This window comes from Oncorhynchus kisutch, linkage group LG7 (genome assembly GCF_002021735.2).
Source record: "Oncorhynchus kisutch isolate 150728-3 linkage group LG7, Okis_V2, whole genome shotgun sequence".
In the NCBI taxonomy this organism is placed as follows: Eukaryota; Metazoa; Chordata; class Actinopteri; order Salmoniformes; family Salmonidae; genus Oncorhynchus; species Oncorhynchus kisutch.
In genome coordinates, this window is record NC_034180.2 from 47,500,228 (window position 1) to 47,515,757 (window position 15,530).

Genomic DNA, 15,530 nt, shown 5'->3' on the forward strand with positions numbered 1-15,530 from the left:
AGGGACTGGCGGTGATATTGAATATATATATAAAAATGCTCAATGCAATATGCTACAAACCTATGGGAGCGACAAGGGGGATGGTCATTGGAACTACTACATGTGAAGTTCTCTGGCATTCTTCCTGGCCTCTATAACAATAATACAAGGCTATAAATACTGTATTTTGTAACCAATACCTCACCTAACTACCTTAATGGAAGGTATGTAGTCAGGCCTAGTCAGTGTAAATAATGAAAGTCCTATCTTACTGCGAAACAGCCTGGCCTGACACCCAGAGCAATAAACTCAACCAGAGGGAGAAAAAAAACTGCTATTTTAGATCTTGTCATCTGAAGTGAGAGAAATTAAATGGAATGAATACGAATGAACATTCAATGGGTTTGTTTAGATGCGTACTTGTTGTAAATTGGACTAAATTACCTATTGGGGCGGTATGCAAACTGAAGTAGGTCTAAGGTGTCAGGTAAAGGTAGAGATGATATGATCCTTGACTAGTATCTCAAAGCACATTCTAGACAAATCTGTTCTTAGTGCTCTAAATAAAAGAAAGACCACCTCCTGTGGCACATCAGTAGAGCAAGCAGAGAGGTGAAAGACAGGCAGTGTGTGTGTGTAAGCCAGGTATGAGATATCATCAGCATCAGGCCCAAGGGTTTGTCAAAACAATGCATTCTCAAGCCATACATATGGAAATGGACATATCCATCTGCAGGGTTTTTCCTTTGTATTACTGAGGCTCTCTTGTTATCCCCACATGCGTCAAGATGGCCACCATTGCAATCTTGGGTACAGGAACAAAGGTAACTGAACTACATGACTAACACTCACTTCTGTCATCATGAAGTGCTTTGAGATACTAGTCAAGGATCATATTATCTCTACCTTTACCTGACACCTTAGACCCACTTCAGTTTGCATACCGCCCCAATAGGTCCACAGACGATTCAATCACCATCGCACTGCACACTGCCCTATCCCATCTGGACAAGAGGAATACCTATGTAAGAATGCTGTTCATTGACTATAGCTCAGCATTCAACACCACAGTACCCTCCAAGCTCATCACTAAGCTTGAGGACCTGGATCTGAACCCCGCCCTGTGCAATTGGGTCCTGGAATTCCTGATGGGCCACCCCCAGGTGGTGAAGGTAGGAAACAACATCTATATTCCGCTGATCCTCAACACTGGGGCCCCACAAGGGTACGTGCTCAGCCCCTTCTTTTACTCCCTTGTTCACCCATGACTGCATGGCCATGCATGCCGCCAACTCAATCATCAAGTTTGCAGATGATAACAGTGGTAGGCTTGATTACCAACAACGACGAGACAGCCTAGAGTGTGGTGTCAGGAAAAGAAACCCCCACTCAATGTCAACAGAACAAAGGAGATGATCGTGAACTTCAGGAAACAGCAGAGGGGGCACCCCTATCCACATCGACAGGACAGTAGTGGAGAAGGTGGAAAGTTAAGTTCCTCAGTGTACACATCACTTACAATCTGAAATGGTCCACCCACACAGACAGTGTGGCGAAGGCGCAACAGCGCATCTTCAACCTCAGGATGCTCCTAAAATGTGGCTTGTCACGTAAAACCCTGAAACTTTTACAGATGCACAATCGAGAGCATCCTGTCAGGCTGTATCACCACCTGGTACGGAAACTGCACTGCCCACAACCACAGGGCTCGAGGGTGGTGCGGTCTGCACAACACATCACCGGGGGCAAACTACCTACCCTGTAGGACACCTACACCACCCGATGTCACAGGAAGACCAAAAATATCATCTAGGACAACAACCACCCGAGCCAAGGCCTTTTCACCCGCTATCATCCAGAAGGCAAGGTCAGTACAGGTGCATCAAAGCTGGGACAGAGAGACTGAAAAACAGCTTCTATCAGAAGGACATCAGACTGTTAAACAGCCATCACTAACATTGAGTGGCTGCTGCCAACAAATCACTGGCCACTTTAAAATGTCATCACTTTTATAATGTTTACATATCTTGCATTACTCATCTCATACTGTATCTTAGTCTATGGCACTGACATTGTTCATCCATATATTTAGATATTCTTAATTCCTTTACTTAGATGTGTGTATTAGGTATTTGTTGTGGAATTGTTAGATATTGCTGCAATGTCGGTACTAGAAGTACAAGCATTTCACTATATCTGCAAAAACATCTGCTGAACACATGTATGTGACCAATAAAATTTGATTCATGTGCACAATCACAGCCATCAACAACGCATGGGAGTGGTTGGATGCTGCTAAAGCAGGGGTTTTCAAACCGCTCCTCTGGGACCTCCAGACTTTTCACAATGTTGTTGTAGCCCTGAACTAGCTCACCTGGTTAACCTAGTCAGGGGCTTGATGATTAGTTGAATCAATCTGTGGAATAGTTCAAATGCGTGGAACGGCTGGGAGGAAAACCACTGTGCTAAAACACCAGCTTTCTGCATGGTTTATAGTGTAAAGTATTTCTACTAAAGAGATAAGCTTAGCAGTCAGTCATTAGTATCCGTCACAAAGTCAAATACGATTCGCTTCCCTCAACAAGGTCAGAAGTGTAGTAAAAGATGCTGCAGTCATTTTGTTCTAACCATTATCCCCCACTAACGAACCATTATCCCCCCCCACTAACGAACCATTATCCCCCCCCCCCCCCCCCCACTAACGAACCATTATCCCCAAACCAACGAACCATTATCCCCCACTAACGAACCATTATCCCCCCCACTAACGAACCATATCCCCCCCCCACTAACGAACCATTATCCCCCCCCACTAACGAACCAGTATCCCCCCCCACTACCGAACCATTATCCCCCCCACTAACGAACCATATTCCCCCCCCCCCCCACGACCGAACCATTATCCCCCCCCCACTAACGAACCATTATCCCCCCCCCACACTACCGAACCATTACCCCCCCCCCCACTAACGAGGAGGAGACGGCAGTGTTGCTCGTCCCCTTTTGATCAAATCCAGGGAGGGGCACCTCGTCTTCAGGGGCCGGAGTGGTGTCACTTTCCCCCCATTCCTAGGAAAACACAGCTGATTCAACTAACTACATCCTAAACTGATCGTAATTAGTTGATTATTGGAGTCAGGTGTGTTAGCTGGGGAAAAAGGTGTGACGAGTTGCCCATCCCTGGATTAGATAAAGATGGATCAGATCATCGAGGGCCTGATTGGTGTCACACCTTTTCTCCATCCCAGGCAAACACCGCTGATTCATCTAATTGCATTTCTAAACTGAAGATCATGATTAGTTGATTGGAGTCAGGTGTGTTAGCTGGGGAAAAACTGACACCAAATCAGGTCCTTGAGGACTGGAATTACCCACCCCTGGTTTAAACCAATCTACTATTTATCTGCAAGTAGAGGGTTAATGGAACATGGGCAATGTCTTACCTTGGACAATGTCTTACCTTGGACAATGTCTTACCTTGGACAATGTCTTACCTTGGACAATGTCTTACCTTGGACAATGTCTTACCTTGGACAATGTCTTACCTTGCCAAAGGAGCCCTGGCCCAGCACTTTAAGCAGCTCAAACTGGCGGGCGTCGGCTTTCTCTGAGCCCTCCTTGACCACGTTGGTGATGTTGATCTCCTTGATGACATCATTGTCCTAGACAGAGACAAAAACAAGGTCCATTATGCAGGAGATGGCATATTAGGTCACCCTTCCAAGAGAAAACATTGACACTGTCTAAAGATAAAACCCATCCTAAATGTGGTAAGATTTTGCCATGCGTCCTTTGGTAGTACAAATTTGTCTTTCTCCAAACGGTCCAGTGAGGAAAACCAAAGACGTTTGATCACGTGACCATGAAAATAAACTATTCTTGATATGATTATTTCAGAATGAATAGGACCAGAGCTTCATACAGTGCATTCAAATAACTATTGCATGTAGCTTAGGAGCAAGACATTAAGGAGCTGCTGGGAGTTGATAGATACAGGTTCCTCTTTTCTCATACTAGGTTGCGTCCTGATCAAAGTGGGTGTACCTAATTCTAAGAAGCCAACTGAAAAGAGGAAGAGGGTAGAAAAGCAGGTATTACCAGAGATATATATATCTATCTATAGAGAGAGAGTTCAGAGAACGGTAAGGGCTTGGTGCAGCAGTGCTATTTAGGCTTAGAAGACAGACGGAACAAGAGTGTGTAAGACAAAAAATATCAAAAACAAGTCCCCTGGGAAACTTCTCAACCCTCGGGTGTATTTGTGTTGTGGGCAGCTTGTCGGAACAGTGAGGCTGATGGCACCATTTACTGTTAATGATACCGAGAATGGTAACAGCAACCACAACTTTAAATAATTGCGTTGTAGCACAGGCTGCTTTAGAGCCTAGGTCTACTGAATCTCACTGAAATTACAACAGAACATTTTTTTTGCAAATACATTGCCTTTATACGTTATACCAATGTCTGCTGAGACATTTCTCAAAATAGCCAACTCCAGTACGTAGAGTTGCAGTGCAACTGCATTACAAGCCTCGTTCTCCCTGCAGGCCTCAATGCTCAAAATCGGTTTGGTTTTTACAAATCTGTTTTGAACTACTGACGGTCTAAACAGCTACAAGTTACAAGTGACCAAATCTGATGTGTGTTCAGACAGCAGTCATTTGCTGACAAGGCTACGCTAGTTGTCATAGTAACACCGGGTATGTGTGCAGTGGTGTAGGCTGATAGGAAGCACAAGCACCACGACCAATCACTCAGAAGTTATGTAGCAAGCTGAGGTGACAACAACGTTGTCATGGACGTTTCCCAGTTGCTTTGAATGTTTCAAATCATAGTGTAAGAACACTTGTAGCGTATCAAACGATAAGATACAACTTTCAAAACGAGTCCTTTTTGGCTAGCCACAGCAGTCAACTGGCTAGTTAGTTGTTTAGCTTTCTTGCACAGTCCCTAATTTGTTTGTAAACAAGCTAGTTAGCTACCACATGTTCTTGTCAAAAAGGCAGAGTAGCTGGCAAGCAGCAAGATATGCCAAATAAGTCTAAAAACCACTTGAGGGCAGACAAATCAGATTTGACTGTTCAGACAAAAAGGTCACATGGCCAGGAATCAGAAGCTGGTTTGAAACTTTGCTTGAAATATCTGATTCCATGTGCTTTTTGGCTGTTCAGACAGCATGAAAAAGAGATTCAAATTGAATTTCAGCCACTTCAAATGTGTAAATGTGAACAAGGCTTTAGACTTCAGTATGCAGTAGGCTAGTAACCCTTTCTCTGATCGATTTGACACACTGAACTCTGAGGGTCTGCTGTCCGGACCTCTGGCAGTCTCTGGGGGTGCCACAGGGTTCAATTCTTGGACCAACTCGCTTCTCTGTATACATCAATTATGTCGCTCTTGCTGCTGGTGAGTCTCTGATCCACCTCTACGCAGATGACACCATTCTGTATACTTCTGGCCCTTCTTTGGACACTGTTAACAACCCTCCAGGCAATGCCATACAACTCTCCTTCCGTGGCCTCCAACTGCTCCTAAATGCAAGTAAAACTAAATGCATGCTCTTCAACCGATCGCTGCCTGCACCTGCCCGCCTGTCCAACATCACTACCCTGGACAGTCCTGACTTAGAATACGTGGACAACTACAAATACCTAGGTGTCTGGTTAGACTGTAAACTCTCCTTCCAGACCCACATCAAACATCTCCAATCCAAAGTTAAATCTAGAATTGGCTTCCTATTTCGCAACAAAGCATCCTTCACTCATGCTGCCAAACATCCCTTGTAAAACTGACCATCCTACCAATCCTCGACTTCAGCGATGTCATTTACAAAATAGCCTCCAATACTCTACTCAACAAACTGGATGCAGTCTATCACAGTGCCATCTGTTTTGTCACCAAAGCCCCATATATTACCCACCATTGCGACCTGTACGCTCTCGTTGGCTGGCCCTCGCTTCATACTCGTCGACAAACCCACTGGCTCCATGTCATCTACAAGACCTTGCTCGGTAAAGTCCCCCCTTATCTCAGCTCGCTGGTCACCATAGCATCACCCACCTGTAGCACGCGCTCCAGCAGGTATCTCTCTCTGGTCACCCCCAAAACCAATTCTTTCTTTGGCCGCCTCTCCTTCCAGTTCTCTGCTGCCAATGAATGGAACGAACTACAAAAATCTCTGAAACTGGAAACACATCTCCCTCACTAGCTTTAAGCACCAACTGTCAGAGCAGCTCACACATCACTGCACCTGTACATAGCCCATCTATAATTTAGCCCAAACTACCTCTCCCCCTACTGTATTTATTTTATTTATTTATTTAGCTCCTTTGCACACCATTATTTTTATTTCTACTTTGCACATTCTTCCACTGCAAATCTACCATTCCAGTGTTTTACTTGCTATATTGTATTTACTTTGCCACCATGGCCTTTTTTTTGCCTTTACCTCCCTTATCTCACCTCATTTGCGCACATCATATATAGACTTGTTTAAACTGTATGTTTGTTTTACTCCATGTGTAACTGTGTTATGTGTCGAACTGCTCTGCTTTATCTTGGCCAGGTCGCAATTGTAAATGAGAACATGTTCTCAACTTGCCTACCTGGTTAAATAAAAGGTGAAATAAATAAATAAATGTGCAGTGACCCCAACCATAGTGAGTAGATAATCATACTAATGAGGGTAGAACTAACACCTAGACAAACACTCCTCTACCACACTGCTGACTAAGTTAACACTGAGTCACCATGAAATTACAACAACCACACCTAACTTACACAGTCCGACTTGTGTAAAGTAAAAACCCCTCAAACCCACTGCGTCGATCTCCTACAAAGCTAGCAGGTATACGTTTGGTAGTTCAAATGTACGTTTATGGTAATCAAGATAAGTTGTTTGGAATAAATTAGTACATTCTTAACAAATTAACCCCTACCGTCAAGAACAATATTACAGTACATTGCCAATTCCCTGCTTGTCAAAAAAAATCAATTTAAAAATAAGGTTGTAACAAAATGAGGCAAAAGTCAAGGGGTCTGAATACTTTCTGAATGACACAAACATACGGTTGCATTTTCATACTGTATCTCTGTGTTTAGGATTCAAATAACTGACATACTGTGAAGCACTTTGACTTATTCAGGTATTTCACAGGAACTGGATAATGACCAAGGTGATAATGAGGAACACCTGCGATGTGAAGGCCTTCAACCCGTTGAGTCAGACTGCTTCGACCACAATAAGCTCTCATAACACTTGCTGCCACACAGCACAATAGAATGTGTTCATTCATTAATACACCTACACAACTGCCGTATATCTCAATAGCTGCTTTTGGCACTGCACATTCATAGTCTGTCAACAGGAAGCAAAACAAAGAAGAGGACAGGAAATGCAAACAATACATTCTAACACACATGACATGCCTTTTACACATCTCCTGCTCCATAAACAACAAGCCCAGATCTAATTATCGATGGGCCCAAAACCTTAATCTTAGTCGAAAATGCACTTCAACGCATGACCATGTAAGTGTAAATTTGACAAGTGGAAGTTAGGATTCGCCCCGGTGTGAAGACCACATTACCATACACCGGGTTCTGTTCTGACGGTCTTCACATGAGGCGTCTGTCTCATTGCCTGTTTGTGGCACGCTGCAGCTGGCCAAAGCATTGGTCTGGTGTTTCTTGAAGAGGAAGAAGAGGGTCAGCAAGCGGCTCACTTTCAACTTCCTCCCGTCCTTGTCCATCTCAACATCGCCTTGCCAACCTAGACCTCTTCATCTCAGTCACATCCCCCCCTACCTCTGGACAAAGTCCTCAATCTCATACCAGCCTGGTAGACTGCCAGGTAAGATGAGGTGAACGTTGTCCTCTGTATGTAAGCTGTTAACTTTGTGTCCTGTCCTCTGCTAGCACAGAGCTTTGACTACTGCTGAACTGAAAGAGACACTCAGAGGGAGCGAGAGAGAGGCAGGAAGTTAGAGACCTGTGTGCAGAACCCACACAACTAGTGTGTGAAAGACAGACAGGACAACTTCCCTTCGGCGATGGCCAGGGTAGTGAGGTGTGGCCAGGGTGGTGAGGTGTCACCTCCCTCACGGTCAACGTTATGACCCAGATAGAGATACATAATGACATTTGTAATGTCTTTATTCTTTTGGAACTTCTGTGAGTGTAAGGTTAATTGTTCATTTTTATTTCACTGCTGTACATTATCTAGTTCACTTGCTTTGTCAATGTTAACATGCGTTTCCCATGCCAATAAAGCCCCTTGAATTGAATAGAGAGAGAGTTCTCGGTCTCCTTCGTTCTCGCGTTATAAAAGAGCGAGTGAGACGGGCCAGGACACAGGAATCCCATACAGCCGCTTTCCTGCCACCCCCATCTACCCCGTGTGTGAGGAGAGGAACTTCCACATCCCTACAAACACACGGTCACTGTGTCTATATAAATCAATCCACACTTCCTCTTAGCTTCACCGAACACTGTTCCACTCAGTCTCCATCGGCTTTCTAAGTCACTACTTCTTCTTCAAGCTCCTAAGATCCCATGTTAGGTACTATTGAGCTCTACTGCATGACTAGACCAGGATCTAAATATCTTGTACTGTACCACTTGTACCTAGGCCACCTTCAGTTGCCAAAAGTTGAACGTTGCAGATACAAATACCATGAATTGAGACATGATTCCTCGGTCTACATGACAGAGAGGCATGTTTGTGAGATATATATATATTTTTTTATCTGAATGTTCCAAAACGTATCCTGCTGATCGCGACCCTATTATCCTCACAGTATAATTTACGTTTATATTTGAGTCATTTAAAGTTTTCACCAGCTCGGTGATTCAAACCAGCGACCTTACGGTTACTGGCCCAATGTTCTTAACCGCGATGCCATCTGCCATATAAACACAGTCCCAACTCCATTTGTGATAGAGACAAGGAATGTAGGATAAGTTCCCAGGATGCAGAGCCTAGTCCTGGACTAATCAAATCAGAGTTTATTTGTCACGTGCGCCGAATACAACAGGTGTAGACCTTACAGTGAAATGCTTACTTACAGGCTCTAACCAATGGTGCGGAGGAAAAAAAGTGTGTCTGTGTGTGTAGGTAAGAAATAAAACAGTAAAAAGACATTTGAAAAAAAAAGAGTAGCGAGGCTTTATACAGACACCTGTTAGTCAGGCTTATTGAGGTAGTATGTACATGTAGGTATGGTTAAAGTGACTATGACTATATGATGAACAGAGAGTAGCAGCAGCGTAAAAGAGGGGTTGGGGGGGGGGGGGGCACACAATGCAAATAGTCCGGGAGTCTTCAGGAGTCAGTTCAGGAGTCTTATGGCTTGGGGGTAAAAACTGTTGAGAAGCCTTTTTGTCCTAGACTTGGCACTCCGGTACCGCTTGCCATGCGGTAGTAGAGAGAACAGTCTATGACTGGGGTGGCTGGAGTCTTTTACAATTTTTATGGCCTTCCTCTAACATCGCCTGGTGTAGAGGTCCTGGATGGCAGGCAGCTTTGCCCCAGTGATATACTGGGCCGTACGCACTACCCTCTGAAGTGCCTTGCGGTCAGAGGCCGAGCAATTGCCGTACCAGGCAGTGATGCAACCGGTCAGGATGCTCTCGATGTTGCAACTGTAGAACCTTTTGAGGATCTCAGGACCCATGCCAAATCTTTTTAGTTTCTTGAAGGGGGAATAGGCTTCGTCGTGCCCTCTTCACAACTGTCTTGGTGTGTTTGGACCAATCTAGATTGTTGTTGATGTGGACACCAAGGAATTTGAAGCTCTCAACCTGCTCCACTGAATGGTGACGTGCTCGGTGCTCCTTTTCCTGTAGTCCACAATCATCTCCTTAGTCTTGGTTACGTTGAGGGATAGGTTATTATTCTGGCACCACCCAGCCAGGTCTCTGACCTCCTCCCTATATGCTGTCTCGTCTAAGAAATATTTTCAATGGAGATCCATTGAAGCGTCAGGTGTCCATTTAAAAAGTCACATGATGATAACCCTAGAAAATCCACACGGATATCAACCAGATGTTGAAAATAACATTTCTTCAGAAAAGATGTATGATGTATCAAATTCTGAAGGAAATGACTCAGACAGCTAAGGAGACAGCCACAGCTAAGGAGACAGCCACAGCTAAGGAGACAGCCACAGCGCTATTGCATTTCACTCGACAGACAGACAAGCATATTATTCGCAACATATTCTGATATTGTTGACACAATATTGATTTTAGCTCAGCAAGGCAAAGCATTTGAGGAAGAGAGTGTATTGACTTAGCTGTGGATAAGGCCACTGAATGAGGAATAATCTTACCTTGGCAGTAATATTGGCAAAGTCCTTCTCTACCCAGGTAATATGGGACCTGTCCTGATTGGGAGGTGTTAGAGGGAGAAGGGCGTCAGGTTCGGCTGTGATTCACATGCAGTGTTCTATAGGAAAAAGTCGGTTGTAGAGGTGATGCAGGGAAAATATTAGATTTTTTATGAGGCTACCTTATGACATTTAGAGCCATCGGTATAGGTATTCTTTTGCAGCCCATTATTTTGATACTTGGGCTCTATAAATAGGCCACACACACGTCAGCAACTGTGTGTCCTGTCCACCCGGGCAGTCAGGATGGTTTGGTTGCCACACACACAGATGACAGGACGCAGCTCTGCCCTCCCACACTTTACTTCCTGTTTCTCTGATAACCCACAGAAAGAGACTTGTCACAACTCTTGCTCGCTTCCTGGGGCTTCATGACAATATTAAATACAGTGTGTTCAGAAAGTATTCAAACTCTGGCTTATTGCACATTGTGTTACAGCCTGAATCCCCCCCCCATAATGACAGTGAAAATATGATTAGACATTATTGAAAATGAAATACAGAAATCTAAAATAGCCACACCCCTTTGCTATGACACTACAAATGGAGGTCAGGTGCAGCAAATTCCTTTGATCAATACAACTTGATTGGAGTCCACAGGTGGCCAATTCAATTGGTAATGAGACACAAAATCGGGAAAGGGTATAAAAACAATTTCTAAAGTTTTGAAAGTTTCCAAGAGTGTAGTGGTCTCAATCATTGGGAAATTAGAAAAGATATGGAACTACCCAGACTCTGCCAAAGGCTGTCTGTACAACCAAACTCAGCAACCAGGCAAGAAGGACCTTGGTCAGGAAGGTGACCAAGAATCCAATGACCAAGATGCGAGAACTACAGTTCCTTGGCTGAAATGAGAGAACCTGCCAGAAGGACAACAGTCTCAACAGCACTTCACCAATCTGGGCTTTAAGGGAGAGTGGCCAGAGTTTGCAAAAAGGCACATGAAAGACTGATATCAGGTAAAATATTGTGGCCTGTTGAGACAAAATGTTAGTGCTTTGCATTCAGGCCAAAGAGTATGTCTGGAGAAAACCAGGCACAACCAGTAACCCATCTAACACTATCCCTACCGTGAAGCATCCTTGATGAGAGGATTTATGTTCCAACAGGACAATGACCCCAAGCATACAGCCAGGGCCATGCTGGAATGGCCACGGAACAATAATGTGAAAGTCCTTCGAGGGGTCCAGCCAAGGCCCAGAATTGAACCCTGTGGAAAATTTGTGGAAAGACTTGAAGATTGCTGCTCCCAATCTAATTTAAAACAGAGCTTGAGCATCTGGCAGAAAATCCCTGAATTCAGATTAGTGTACAGACACACACAACTCAAAGCTGTAATTGCCACCAAAGGTGCTTCTACAAGATATTGAATAATGGGTGTGAATACGTATGTAAATGTGATGTCTGTATTTCATTTTCAATACATTTGAAATCTAAATGTAAAACAGGTTCAGTTTGTCATTATGGTGTATTGTGTGTAGATGGGTAAGACACATTTAAAAAAACATTTTAATAAAATGTTGAATTCAGGCTGTAAACACAAAATGTGGAATAAGTCAAGGGGTATGTATACTTTGATGGCACTATATATTCCAATTCAGTAGAAGCAGTCACCCACAGTAACTTAGTCAAGTGTGCATACATTTTTCATACGGGTAGCCCCAGGAAATCGAACCCACAATCCTTGCCGTCGCAGGCACCGTGCTCTACCAACAGCCACTCACACATTCTACAGCTGTCAGCGAGTATAGAAAACCTGTCTTTACACAGTCGCTCTTCCAAGAAGCTGTAAATGAATGCAATTCACTCGACAGCACACTCCATAGGATTTCACATAAGTGCTGACTAGCGGTCATTGAGTTACCCTTCACTTTCCATTTGCTGTGAAGATTCACATTGTTCCATAATTCCACAAAGAAATTCAAACACATACAAATACATAAACTAAAAACGGTGTGCCAACTAAAACCTTTTTGCTGTAGTCGTAACATCTACACAGATTAGTTTATTTTAGTCCGATGTAGACTATCCTTGGTTTGCCAAGCTTCTAATATCTCAGAGAGAGAGCTAGGTCGTGTTCCTCAGGGCTCCAGCATGTTGTAGCTAGCAAAACATTTCTAAACGTTGGAAATGAAAGGAAAATGTGTTTCTTATTGGACTAGTGTAGATAGTTCCTCTGTTTCAGAGCGTTTTCTTCAGTTTGGATACAGAACACAATGCTGGGGAATGCCACAATTCATTTTAAGTGAAGGTTAGAGGTTTCAGTAGAGTCCAAGTTGACAGTACTGTGGCCTTCTTCCTCTGACAGACAGAATGAGTAGCTGGGGCTTGTCAGGGCTAGTCAGGAGACACACCACCATGTGTTTCCTACCTCGCAGTTCTCCAAACCCACCGCCCTCACAGGGGGACCTTTTCTCTAGCCCCTAAAATACACCACACACACACACGCTGAAAACAGAGGGTCTGAGACTTGCCTGGGTTACGCGGAAACCTTGTTTGGTGCGAAATATGTGTCTCCACATCTTGTCGATCAGAGCTTCCCATGTCACACTGTCTCTGACTTCGACTGACACACAGACATGCTGTGACGCTCAGAATGGGGCAGTACGCTCATCTCTCTCACACAAATGGGGAAATGCAAAGCACATGTTCACCCCCGGTAGAAGACTGAATGTTCAAGTCCGTTCCACAGGTGTGGTCAGGGGAAAGAGAGATCAAGTCCGTTCCACAGGTGTGGTCAGGGGGAAGAGAGATCAAGTCCGTTCCACAGGTGTGGTCAGGGGAAAGAGACATCAAGTCCGTTCCACAGGTGTGGTCAGGGGGAAGAGAGATCAAGTCCGTTCCACAGGTGTGGTCAGGGGGAAGAGAGATCAAGTCCGTTCCACAGGTGTGGTCAAGGGGAGAGAAATGTATATTTGCAGCCATGAGAAGAAATACACCACGTGGCCAAGCGTATGTGGACACCTGCACGTCGAAAATCTCATTCCAAAATCATGGGTATTAATATTTCTATATGGACCTCGCTTTGTGCACAGGGGCATTGTTATGCTGAAACAGGAAAGGGCCTTCCCCCAAAACTGTTGCCAAAGTCAGAAGCACAGAATCGTCTAGAATGTCATTGTATGCTGTAGTGTTAAAATGTCCCTTCACTGGAACTAAGGGGCCTAGCCCAAACCATGAAAAACAGACCATTGTTCCTCCACCAAACTTTACAGTTGGCACTATGCATTGGGGCAGGTAGTGTTCTCATGGCAACTGCCAAACACAGATTTGTCCATTGGACTGCCAGACGGTGAAGCGTGAGAACACGTTTCCACTGCTCCAGAGTCCAATGGCGGCAAGCTTTACACCACTGCAGCCAACGCTTGGCATTGCGCATGGTGATCTTAGGCTTGTGTGCGGTTGCTTGGCCATGGAAACCCATTTCATGAAGCACCCGACGAACAGTTCTTGTGCTGACCTCGCCTCCAGAGGCAGTTTGGAACTCGGTAGAGGACAATTTTTTACAGGGTTCGCGCTCCAACCCTCGACGTTCCCGTTCAGTGGGCTTGTGTGGCCTACCACTTCGCGGCTGAGCCGTTGTTGCTCCTATACGTTTCCACGTCACAATAACAGAACTTAGTTGACCAGGGCAGCTCTAGCAGGCCAGAATTTTGACACAATGACGTATGACGGTGCCACGTTGAAAGTCACGGAGCTCTTCAGTAAGGCCATTCTACTGCCAACATTTTTCTATGGAGATTGCATGGCTGTGTGCTCGATTTTATACACCAGTCAGTAACGTGTGTGGCCGAAATAGCCAAATCCACTCATTTGAAGGGGTGTCCACATACTTGTGTGTGTGTGTGTGTGTGTGTGTGTGATATATAATCACACACTTTCACTTGTTCGCTTACACAAAGATTTACAAACACAATACATTTGCTGTATCAGTGCCAATGAACAATTCCAGACAAGTCTACTTCAGACAAGTTCTCTGTTTAGGTTATTTACTCATTCAATGTCTCTACTGAATAAAGAGCAATAGTGGGAATAGCCAATGAACCAGACGTAGAAAATGCTAAATCTATTTAGTTTTTTAGGACTACAAGCTGGCGATCTCTCTGGTCGTGATCCAGCACTCTAAATTCTGTTTCCTTCTGCAACGACAGGAAGGAGAGGAAGTGACTTGCATGCTTACAGACTGGATGAAATACTTTGTACTGAAATTGCACTTGCCTCCCATCGAGAGATAACAATTGTATGAAGCAAAACATTTCTTTGTGAATACAGCATCTCCGGCGGCTTTAATCACCTTGAGTTAGTGTGAGGGGGAATTGTTTGACATAAGTTTAGCGCAAATATACTTGGTGTTAAACTAAAAACAACCTTCAAAACCACTTCCACATGAAGTAAAAAAAATATACAAAAAATCCTGTTAATAAAACACATTCCCTTTAAAAACCACAGTGAAAAGGGTCATTGTTTAATGGTAGTGAAAGAATGTGCTTGAAATGTAGTGGTAAGGCTTTTGTCAAAGTCCCCAAGCAGTAAAGAAAGCCTAGTTTCACCAGTGGTCCACATATTGATGTAATGCTAAATAAACACCACGAGGGGGCAGTGTGGATCTATTCTCTACAACAGACCCAACTCCATAGAGACTAACGCCAGTACAGACTAGAGGTGGAGCTGCTGCAGCCAAGAACACGGTCCCACTGTTCCACCTCAACAAAGCGACATATAGATGTAAGAGGCAGAGAAAGAAAGTGAGAGAACACAGGGGAGGAGAGGTGATAGGCCAGAGAAAGGTGAAGGTAGTGTGTGAGTGAAAGAGAGATGGAACTAGATCTTTAGATAAAGTGAGAAACCAGACCAGGAAAACGAGAAGATATGGAGGAGAGAGAGACAAGGCCGCCTGGTAGAGGAGGAGAGAGAGACAAGGCCGCCTGGTAGAGGAGGAGAGAGAGACAAGGCCGCCTGGTAGAGGAGGAGAGAGAGACAAGGTCGCCTGGTAGAGGAGGAGAGAGAGACAAGGTCGCCTGGTAGAGAAGGAGAGAGAGACAAGGCCGCCTGGTAGAGGAGGAGAGAGAGACAAGGCCGCCTGGTAGAGGAGGAGAGAGAGACAAGGCCGCCTGGTAGAGGAGGAGAGAGAGACAAGGCCGCCTGGTAGAGGAGGAGAGAGAG

General features: G+C 44.5%; 1 protein-coding gene across 4 annotated transcripts in view; it reads right to left on the reverse strand.

The window, feature by feature from the left end:
* LOC109894684 (ribosomal protein S6 kinase 2 alpha) overlaps window positions 1–15,530 on the reverse strand; it is a 79,898-nt gene that overhangs the window by 20,964 nt on the left and 43,404 nt on the right. Inside the window, exons 1-3 of one of the 4 annotated variants that reach the window (XM_020488340.2) lie at window positions 12,842–12,960; window positions 10,311–10,364; window positions 3,525–3,641 (exon numbers count right to left, since the gene is read on the reverse strand). In XM_020488340.2, coding sequence (XP_020343929.1) covers window positions 3,525–3,641; window positions 10,311–10,364; window positions 12,842–12,889 — 219 coding nt within the window. In that variant the 5' untranslated portion in view covers window positions 12,890–12,960. Of the gene's footprint in view, window positions 1–3,524; window positions 3,642–7,568; window positions 8,000–10,310; window positions 10,365–12,841; window positions 12,961–15,530 lie in introns of those variants that run through there. The other 3 variants (XM_020488337.2, XM_020488338.2, XM_020488339.2) reach the window with 3 other exon arrangements.